Raw genomic sequence first — 11,492 nt, forward strand, 5'->3', positions numbered from 1 at the left:
ATCTTCCCCCACTTGATTTATGTCATTTATTTTTAATTTGTAATCTTAGGGGAATGCATAATGTATCTTAAAGTTAAACAGTCCACTTCTGGTCTCTGTTAGAAATTAGAAGTAATAATTGCAACAATTTATATCCTTCTTCATGTGCAAATCTATTTCCTGAGTTTGGCTGAGAAAGCAATGGATATGGGAATTCTCCAGAATTGTTACATTTTAAAGTATTTTAAACTTTTATATGTAATGGTTTGGGTGAGGATGAGAACAGTGTCATAGTTCTTAAACACTGGTTAAAATCGCAAGTGTTATCTGTAAGTTAGCTATGTCTATGATGCCATGACATCATTCATTTTTATTTGTCCATGAAATTGCTAATATTAATTACAATATGTATTCTCAATCAGGAACATTAACAACTCCTAACTTGAAATGAGATATAAAAGGAAAAATACCAATTTCAGGACATCATCAAGCATTTTATGTGTGTGTGGTGTGTCAGAAAATGACAGTGGTATTTAAAAAGACAAGACTGTTTCATTTGAAATCTTACTTTAATTTTTAAATGCATATTTTTTTAAGTATTTTGAAAGAGCTAACATAAACTCCAAATTTCCAGATAGAGCAGAAATCCTTAAGGGTTTAAATTAAAAATTTTTCTTCTTTTGTTTTTTGAAATTTGTCAGACTGGATGTCCATACTCATAAACCTTTCTTTTGGCTCTTTTACAGATACATAGTTGAGAAATAATCATTTATATGTAATTAGCTCTCACTGCATCAAACACACGTATTATACACTGGTTTGTCTGGGTAGAGCAAAAGCTCTTGACCATTTGCCTGAGCTACAGTGAGTTTAACTTGAGACAAACAAAGGTTTAGATTTAATCAGTGTAATTTCTTATTGATGCTTACTTTTGTTATTTAAGCTCTAAATGTATTTTTCAAACTAACCATAACCTGATCCAGAAACACTTGAACTTTGGAGAAACTTAATTTTATATCCTAGTATTGTATCCTTATAGAAGTTCTCCACTAACTTTCTTTTCGTACTGCTCTACAAGCTCTTCATATTCTGTATTCAGGTTTACTGTCCATAGCCCAAGATGAGATACCAGTTTATCTTTGTTTGCCCTTTTTTATGTGGAATTGTTAATGAGACAAAAACCACACTGGGGAGTATCAGTAAGTTTTTAAAGAACCTTAGCTTAATTATGCCTTAATTATGGAAAAAGCAGAAGCCACAAAGGTTCTGCAGAGCAGCAGCACCATTCACCCAGTTTACATATAAAACTATAGCATCCTATTTCTTAACTATGAAGTTATCTTCATATGAATCATTCATATGACTCTGAATGTCTACTAATCTTTAAATAAGCTCTGAAATATTTTGGAACAGAGAACCTAAATTCATGGTGAGTTGTTAAGGATTTTTTTTCAGTGATGGAGTTTAACTATAAATGGAAAATTATTCCTATCATGACTTGCTCTAAACACAGGAAAGAAGGCAGCAGTGCTGAAAAGTGTATGAATCTATTGCTGATTATCTGCAACCTTTCTTTCCCCTGAGATGCTGAAGGACATTTCTGTTCTTCTGTCCAAAGATAAATACTATTAAGCACTTCTGGGGTCCTTGCTGTCATTTTCTTTCTGAGCTGTCTATTCTTACTTGTCATCAACTAGACAAAAAACATTCCTGGCTTTGCCCTCTCATTTTTGGTGATTTCTATGAGGCAAGTATGTGAATCTCCTCATGTCCTCAACTGAAAATTGAGGACAAAACAAAGGATTGTTCAAAAAAGGATTGTTCACATTTCTTTATTTTCATAGAAAACTGGCGTGGGGAGGATAACACCGTGTCAGCTTGCATTCACAAGAAAAAAAAAAAATCTAGGAAACCAGGAGCAGAACAGATATTAATACTTTTAGAGAAATTTCCCTAAAATTTGGACTTCCAGACATTGGGGTGAATCCAGTTATGGCACTGGGAACTGGATGCTCCCCTTGCTTGATGGAGCACTGATGTGTGCTGCCGAGAAGAGTGACGTCAGTGGAGATCCCAGGTCTGGAAATGCTGCCACCAGCCACAGAGTCACTTCAGATGTCTTTGTTGAAGTAGGAATCACATTATTAAATCTAGCTGTTCTGAAGCTAGCAAACTCAGCTCAAGGCTATCATTGCTGTTTTTCCAAAGGCATTTCATCACACACATCTGCCAGCCAGCTGTGTAGACTTTCTGTCTGTGCTAATTTGTAAAGTATTGTTGCTGGCCTTCAGCATTCAGAGCCATCTCTTTTTGGGCTCTTGATGGTCAAAAACTCTCTTCTTGGAAATATTTTCCTCCTCTGGTTAAGTTGGTTGCTTTTGTTTGGTTGCATTTGATTTATTAGCTTTGGTGTCAGTTTGTTTTATTGGGCTTATCTTGATTTTATAAGGCATCTTATAAATACATAAATGCTGACTTGTAGAGCAAGAAACTGAGACTTCACTGATGTTGAAGTATTGCCCCACTGAAGACAACATCCTGCAGGATTCTCCTTTGTCCACCAGCTCTCTTTCAGTTTTGAAGTTCAGTCTCTTGCAGGTGCTTTTATATTTAATATAATTGCTTTGTCCTTCACCTTGAAGATTTGGCTGAAAGGTCAAAGGAAGAGGGGTGCTGGCTGGGCAAGTGGTGGTGGTGCAGGACTTCTGCTTTCCCTGCTAACACTGCCCTCTCCTGGTTCTCCTGCTGTGGACTGAGAGCTCAGGACCCTTGCAGGTGCCAGATAAGAAAAGGAGAAAGATAATGCTGGCTGTTTCTCCTGTTGCTTGCTCTCTCGCAACTCCATGGCTTCCCATCCTTCTGACGGATGGCACCCTGCAATCTTTGTGCTGGCCCAAGAGGCACAAGGCAGCCCTGTCTCAGAGTTCTGGGCTCAGAGCATTCCCAGGAATGCAGCAGTGGTGGGGTGGTTTGCAGGCTGCTGTACCTGGGGCTGCCTGCCTCGCTGGGATCTCAGCAGGCTCACAACCCCAGACTCAGAAGCAGTCCCTGAATCCCAGTCCCCTGGCTTTTAATATCCAGCACCACTCCTGGCTGCTTGTTCTGACTCTCTCAATCCTGCTTGCTGACTGGACCTTTCCTAGGCTTATGACTAATGCCTCTGCCAGGCTGCTGGAACCAGGCTAATCACCCATCCACAGCCTGCCATTCCTGAGCCATTATGGGTTACTGCTGAGCCCCCCCTTTCTCCCAAGAGCCTTACCCGAGCCCAGAGTGCTCCCCTCCCTCTCTTTTCCCCACTTCCCAGCTCATGTCACTCCACAGAGCAGGATCAGGTTGCCTTTGCATTGTGATTCTTGGCAGGAGCCCCTCTCGGGTTCCTATGGCTGTTCTGTGAGTGCAGCAGCCAGTAGGAACAAAGCACATAAGAACACATTAAACTAACATTCAGCATGCAAAGCCCCAATAATTTACTATATGCTACCCTGCCTAGTAAAGGGAGCAGTGTAGCATGCTTGCCCTTTTAATTTCCTTTCTCACACTTTTGTCTACAGAAGCTGCACCATAACTTTCTTAAAAAAGCATTTTTATTCCATAGTTGTTCTTAGGCTGTTTGTTTTTAAGCAGTGTTTCTTGCAGAAACAGTCTGCTGTGCTTTGCTTGATACCATCACTAAACAGAGACATGCTGTTGTATCTGATTAGAATTTTAATTACAGAAATCTAACCTTTGCCACTACATTGTGCTCTTAAAGTGGTAAAATGATCCCTGCTGTGCTGCTGCCTGATAGTTCTTTCTTTTTAAAACTTGCATTGAGCAGTGTTACAGAAGTGCCAAACACAGATCAACAAATTTGTATACTGATGAACAGTTATCCCTTCAGGCATGAAAAATGCCAGTTTGACATTCTTTCCATGTCTTGTATTAACATAGTAGAGTTCCAATAAAAATACTAATCAGTATTTAGAACTAACAGATAATATTATATTTTTTTAAAACACACAAAATGTAAAAGAAGGTTCAAAGAAGATAGTTACTCGCAGCAGCTCGAAGTGACTGAGAACTTTGGCGAAATAAACTTCAGAATCCATCTTAAGTGTATGTACCTGCTACATATCTGCTTGTCTTATATTTGTAGGGAATATACTTCATTAGAAGAAAATCCTATCACTAAAAAAATAAAAGAGCTTTTTTGGTATATAGTACAGGGCAGGGCTGTCTGCTTGAAAGGTTATCCAATGTATCTATACATATCATCTGATCTAGTAAGAGATGCTGCTTCTCCTTGTTCTCTGAGGTCCTTAGACCACTGTGAGTACAGCAATCCCTAAAATGCTTGCACAAATTACAGACTTCCTTGGGATTTTGCACAGTTCGCAGGCCAGCATGGACTTTATCAATTGCTGGGCAACTAAGCAGGTTACTGAAGGCAGATGTTTCCTGCTCTTTATTAAGGCTCTGTGGGCCCCTAAATCTGGCAATGGCATTAGGCGCAAAGCTAAAAGCTGTGTTTGAATATGTTGTGTGACATGGTTTGGGAACCACTTGTTGGATAAACTGTTTATAAACTGTAGACAGAGTGAATAATATAAAGTTTGAAATTCTGTGTCCCATTCTGAGCCAATTATAGGGATTTGAAGAACGAATGACCCAACAGGAAATGCTGAGTTAGTAAACAAAAATCATGTATGTTGCACTGCAATTGTGTGTAGTCATCTTCTGACTGAGTTAGGAAAGGGAGTTTCTGAAAATTAGTAATTCTTTGGGAAAAATAGAATTCTGGTTAACTTCGGGTGCATTATGTATAATTATGTGACATTCCTATTGATTTCATAACAGGAATAATTCTCAAGTAATAACCTATGAAACATCCCATTATTCATGAATAAAAGTCAAACTATTTAAAGCAATACATTAGCAAGCTGCTGTATTGCTCCTGGAATATGGTTGCCTTCAGGAAAACATTCTACAGAGGAAGTTTTTTCTTATATTTATCATAGAACTATGTATTCAGGAGTAGTTAAGTCATGTGGACATGGTGTTTACTGGGAAGGTGACAAGCCTGCTCCTGTAGAATGAAAAAGTGAAATAAGGAGGATGGAGAGCATTCAGATCCAGATGAGGGGGTCACCAAGGGAAAATGCAGCTGCTGAAGTGCCCGGCATGTGTCACCTCTGTTAGTTCCCTTCCTTAAAGTGGTGGTGTGGCCAAGCCTGCTGGGCAGGGCTGTCACACAGTGAGCACATTTCAGAGCAGGGGCTGACCATGTCTACATGTGTTCCTGCAGCTGCACGACGAGCTGGAGAAGGGGGAGAGGGAGAGCTTGGAGCTGCAGGAGTTCGCCAACGCCATCTTGCAGCAGATCGCGGATCACTGCCCTGACATCCTGGAGCAGGTCGTCAACGCCCTCGAGGAGTCCTCGTGACCTCGGCCACCAGGCCACAGAGCAGCACACAAGCCCAGGCAGTCCACGGAGCCATGGGAGTGGAGAGCAGTGTGAAAGACAGAACATGCAATAGAAACTTCTGGTGCACCTTTGACAAAGAAAACAAAGGCCAAAAAAAAACAAAAAACAACCAAACCCTTTTAAAAACTACATGCTCTCTAGGTTCTTCCAGTCTATGATTAATCAGCCATTTTTGTATTCATCTTCTCACTGCCTTTCTACTTTAGAATCCAATTCCCCATTGACTTTCTTGGTGTGACTTTTGGATACAGCTAAGCAGAGCTCTTCCATGTCTACTGAGCAAAGAAGAGGGGATTCACTGAACACAAGAAGCTCTAGTTCTCCATGAAGTTGCAAGAGAGTAGCCCTCACTTTTCATTAATATATTGCTTTTCCTTCTTATCTTCTTTCCTCCTTCCTATTTTTTTTTTCATGAAAGCTGAAAGCCTGAATTTCATAGTGCTAAAACCAAACCTGAGTGTGGTCTGATTATGGCTCATGCTGGCCAGCATCAGCTAGCTCAGGTCTTGCTGCCTGTCTCAATGCTTCTTATGTTCTTAAGTAACTGAGTGAGAAAAGGAAAGTTTCCCTCCTTGCTCCTGTTAGTCATTTCATCTAGCAGCTGGGAAAAAAGGTAGGCATACTGGTACTTTCTGTTTACTTAACTTGGAATTTTATTGTTCACTGGTCTGACTCTGAATTGCTAGGTGGGGCAGTTTTTGAGGTAACTGTTTTCATCTTTTGATTTTTAGGGGGTTTTAGATGAGGTTTCTCATCATATGTCTATGTCCCCTAAGTTCTTACTTTATGGAAGGCTCTCTCGCTTCAAGCAGGTGTGGTCAACAGGTCAGTTCCCAGCTTTAACTTGTATAGTTTGTCCAGTTTTTCAGGCCATGACTTTGTGAACACTGACTGTCATCAGAATAGTCTTAAGCATTCTGTAAATGAGAAATTTGCATCATTTAGCTTAAAAGTATAATTTTAAAGCTAAGTTAGGTAACCAGTAACATATTTCTTACTATAATTATAATTTAATTTATTTTGGTTTAGCTTACATTGATGAGGAATGAGTTTGAGTTCAGAGCAATAACCCTTATGAAGAGGAGCATCTCTGCTGGAGTGGCACCCAGCTGAGTAGATAGGTGTAAAACCACAGCTTTACTTAAACCAGTGCAATTCTTCTGTATATATGAGAGGCCTTAGTTTTATTCCCATCCACCTCTGACACTCATTACAGCTCCTGCTGATAGGTAATATGATCTGAAATCCCAGATCAGTTTGTCATTGTGGTAGCAAGTCAGAAATCCTATTTCCTGAGTAGGACTTGGATGTTCATTCTTGGACTATACATTAATGGGGAGACACGTTTTTTCCCAGCTGCCAGTGGTTGTGTGTGTCTGGGGGCATCTGCAGGACAGAGCCCTGTAACATGTCCCCATCTGCTCCTTAAAGGAGCTGCTCCCTTTGACTGCCTCATATTAATTCAGAGCGAGGGGAAAGCAAAAGAGACCAAATCACACAGCAGTAGAAGATACCTTGGTTTTCTAGTCAATAGCTAATTATTAATCTTCTCAGTAAACCTCCCATTCAGAGCCTGCAATTTAATTCCATATAGTTTACTACATTTTGAGCTTAATCACTAAGCTGTTTTGCTAAGGAAAATGTTTTCAAGAAAGTTGCATTTCTTACATCTCTCAGATCCACAGCCTGTAGGTCTTTCACACCTTGTTTTTGTCTTTAGAAGTGACCAATTGCTTCCAACAGAAAGGAGATCAGCAAAAGTTTGAGTAAGGGAAGATGTATCCTGTAGTTTTTGTCCAAACAAGCACTGAAAATTGGGCAAAACTGAAACCTTACGTACCTGCAGATTCTATTGAAAACTAGCTAATTTAAAATAAATCACATCCCCATTGATTCTACTGTAGTAATTCAGCAGAAGGAGCTACATTCATAGCCAGGGTGTCTAGGAAGAAGTAAGTCTGAAGAGAAGAGACAAATCACTCCTTTTTCAACTTCGGAATTGCCAGTGCTTTGCAAATCAGTAGAACTAGCTTTAGTTCTTCCTGTAATAGCAGCCTGTGTCTGAAGCTTTTTCTGTGTGTCCCGTGTGAGGGGAGTCATGGGAAGCTGAATGTGTGGAAGGCGGGAATGCCGGAAGGCTGGCAGACAGTGACTGTCCACACTGCTGGGCCGTGCCTCATCCCAGAACCACCTCTTTGCTCCCATCCTTTGAGTCAGCATGTTTCGATAGGAGCTGTTGTTTTGAAATCTTTCCTCTTGCATTTTCTTCATCACCCCTAATTACTCACTCAAGGAATTTAATGCCGCCTGTAAAAGCATCAGAGCCATCAGCCCAGCATCATCGGCCACTGCCACCCCTCCTGACTCTCTCATTAACTTATATGGTCAAATCTCCAGCTGCCCTGCTTCCCTGCTGTAAAACAATCCTTCCTCTGTGAGAAGCTGTGGAATTTCCCTTATTGATGGTTCAAATGGCTCCTGCTTGTAAACCTCTTACTGAGATGTTCCTTGATAGTGTTTCTGCTGGAGGCAGGGGGAGGGGATGGGAGCGAGGGGCGATCACTTCATGCTGTTATTTCAATTCCCTGGCTTTACTGCCTTGCCCACACATCGCAGGGAAATGCTGCTGCTTCTTCAGCATCTCTAACTCAGCTTGTGGCTGCATTTCTATAGTCCAAAGTGCCCCAACCAAAGGCCTGGTGCTGTCACAGCAGCATGTGCAGGATCTGTGGATCAGCAGCTGGGTGAAGCTCACTGTTTACACATCTCCTGGCCTCTTCCTAGGGAGGATTTGTCAAGCCTGGCTGGTTTTCACGCTGGCCATTTGGTCCTTTATCTGCCAGCCACACACCTGCTGTTCTTTCCATCTGAATTGTTGGGCCCTGGCACTTTTTCTCGTTAACCACTGTTATCTCCTAGGTCTTGTAGGCTTCCCATCTTAAAGATTGATCTTAGACCTCTGTAAAGTGCTTTCAGGGAGGGAGCAGATCTCATTTAGGAAGAGTCTTGATCCAATTTGATCTCCGTTTAACTATTTCAGGTGACCTCTCTGATCCTGTGTCGACAGAGATCCTGTGAATAGCTTGAGGAACTCTGGTGTTTGGGAGGTACTTCTGGCCACAATTTAATGCTGAATGTGACCACTGAAAGCTTTTTCTTTTCACTTGTATGGAGTGCTACACCATTGGCCTTAAGGCAACAAAGGGATTTTATTCTCATAAGCCATCATGGAATTGCATATGGGAGAAGGGCCCATATGTGGCATACCCTGCAATGCTCATCCACTTGCCTAACCCACCACTGCTCTTTTAAGATCTTATTCCTAAGTGTCAGCAGCCAGGCAGATGCAGACAGTTTCCTACCACAGTGGTCCTGCAGTGCAGCAGCTCTAGGAAATCAGGTCTGTGTCCCTTCCCAGGGACCCTGGGGAAATTTGCTTTGTCTTCTCCTGTTGAATGAAATTCCATTTGCTACAGGAGCTGTGAAAGTTCTAACTGCTTTAATATTACGTTTTTCTTCTGAGTTGTCATTTGCAGAGAAACTGAGAGATGTAAGGACTCAAGGAGCTGTTTGTAGAAAATTAAGTAGGTAATTTTGGCAGGATTTGGGCTAAAAAATAACTGAAGCCTCTGAAGCCCATGTACACTGTAAAAGCTGACACTGCAACCACACTTGTTCATGATATCCACGAGTCCAAGTCCATATTTTCCTCTGAATAAAACCTCATGTAAAACACTAAAAGGACATAAAACTAGAATTGCAGGGTGAGGACATCAGCACTGTTTGCCATTGGAAGAAAAATTACCTGGCATGCTCCCAGATGAAGCTCTAAGCTTCTCTAAGTATTCTCTCTGGTTTTGACTGCCTTTAACCAGCTTTCATTCCAGAGAATGCCAAACCCTCTTTGGAATATCCAGTTTTTGCCAAGTCCTGGGGTCGGAAGGTGAAGGTCTGACGTGATGCACGGAACCGCATGCGCCGTTTCTCGTTGCACGGCTGGAATATGCCTTCTCTAGAAAATTTCCTGGTACTTCAGGGCTCTGAAATTTGCACAAGGGAGCAGAGATGTCATAAATCTTGTAGAGATAACCCTGGTTGTTGAACCAAAGGGGCACCTCTTTTCATTTGCCCTGTAATTCCCATCCGTTCTGCTGCTAGTGCTCAGTTTATTGGGAAATTTTTACATCTGATGAGAGTTGACAGGGTTAAGTCCCCACTCCTGTACTAATTGCCAATTGCTGCCACTGCAGGGGTCTTTACAAAGGATGTAGAGTCATGCACTGATACAATTTTAAAGCAAAATTGTCGTTACATACAATAACACGTATATCCCTCAAATGACTCCAGTGAAATGCTAAAGGGAAGGAGAACAATCAAGGCATCTGATACTGAAAGGAAGCCTCTCCTCGGCTCAGCACCTGCAGTGGAAGAGGGACACAAAGAGGCCGTGGAAGGCTGTGGATGACCAGCGCTGCCCCAGTGGAGCTGGCGGGGTGGGAGGGCCATCAGGGGCGTCGTGCCTGGCAAGGCCAACTCTGCTGACCTCTCTCATCTGCGTGGTGAGGAAGAGGAGTGTCAGGGTTTTTTTTAAAACAAAACGATGTTTTTAATTGTTTTTTTCCACAGAAATGGAAGGAACCTTGCGCAACAGCAGATCCTTCTGAACAAAATGGCTGTATCCGCTGACTATTTTTAAAACAAAAGAAAAAAAAGAGAAAAACTGTTTCAAAACTTTTTAGTGTCAAAAGCATAAACTCAGAAATCCTGACTTTTTCCAGTGTGTGTGGTGAGTGCTGTAACCCTGTCATCAGTATCTCCCCTGACTTTTTCAGGGGTGTTTTTTTCCTGTTTTGTTTTCTGCTTGTCGATATTGTCTGTGTGGTCCTACGGCTGGGGCAGTTACCAACAATGTGTGTCTATTGTCGGTTTGAAACAAAAGATAGTAGTAGAACTGAAAAAGATGTGTTTTTAAAAATATATTAAAATAAATTTCATTAAAAGGAGTTCAAGTAAAGAAGCAACAAAGCCATGACTCCTCCTCTCAGGATTGTACGGAAAAGGATTCGTGGGCTTATAATTATAACCAGTTGCCTTTCACAGGCTTTTGAGGTCCAAGGCAGCTTGGCCTCTTAGGAGATGTTACAAACCCTGTATAAATTCCTGCTTTCCCACGTTTATACTGTACCTATGTAAGACAGAAATGGGCAGAATGAAACAGTATTTTGTAAGTCAATCTTTTCTGGTAACAGTTATTAACACCAGGTGTCCCCTAAGATGGGAATCACTGATGTGAATGGGCCAAATGCTTTTGCCCAATTTTCTGTTTTCTTCATCCCACCCTTGATGCCGGGGACATGAGCAAGTGTAGATCAACTAGTGCAGATAGTTGTGTGTAGGTTCATTATCAAAGTTGTATTTCCTTGCCTCTGGTGTTGGTCACGTACCCAAGCACATTATGGGGCAGGAAAGGACCAGCAGCCACTTTCTGCTTTGGTTGCATCAAAGACTTTCATTGCTTGAAAGGAACATCATGAGACTAAACTGGTGGGTGAAGTTAACAAAAAAAAAAAAAAAAACAACTGACAAATTCTTTACCTGTGAACATAGGTAAAGAATTTCATTAAGTGATGTATTTTTATTATCAAACTTAACCATATGCTGTTTGTCCCCATTTTGCAAGCTTAGTTCAGATCTTGAAAATCAAGTCAATGTAGTTTGCTTTTACATAGATATTCCCATTAGCCTCTTGGTGCTTTGATAGGGCTTTTTGTTCAAAACATTGATTTCTTTCACTTGGAAACTGGCAAAAGATGGATCTATTGGTCATGTATACTCTTATTTGTTATAAAATGTTGCTATCTTAAAAAAAAATTTGAAGCCAAATTTTAAAAGTAGACATTATTCCTTTTATCTGCCCCATCTTCCCACTCTCTGTGTACAAGGCCAAGTCCTCCTTCCCTCCCTGCCCAGGGGTGGCTGCATTTGGCCCCTCATTACACACTCATCACAGTATAACTGGGGAAGCTTTAGTGTAAAATGGCTGTAT

The 11,492-nt window shown here is 41.3% G+C and overlaps 1 protein-coding gene across 18 annotated transcripts in view; it reads left to right on the plus strand.

The window, feature by feature from the left end:
• ERC1 (ELKS/RAB6-interacting/CAST family member 1) overlaps positions 1-11,025 on the plus strand; it is a 275,891-nt gene extending 264,866 nt beyond the window's left edge. For all 18 annotated transcript variants that reach the window (XR_014951966.1, XR_014951968.1, XR_014951967.1 and 15 more), the window contains one exon: positions 5,267-11,025. Coding sequence is in view for 12 of the 18 variants with exons in the window: in XM_077783291.2 (XP_077639417.1) it covers positions 5,267-5,404 (138 nt within the window). In the remaining 6 variants the exon portion in view is untranslated. The remainder of the gene's footprint in view (positions 1-5,266) is intronic.
• Positions 11,026-11,492: the final 467 nt, after the last annotated feature.

Source organism: Lonchura striata, chromosome 1A (assembly GCF_050655825.1).
Source record: "Lonchura striata isolate lonStrDom1 chromosome 1A, ASM5065582v1, whole genome shotgun sequence".
In the NCBI taxonomy this organism is placed as follows: Eukaryota; Metazoa; Chordata; class Aves; order Passeriformes; family Estrildidae; genus Lonchura; species Lonchura striata.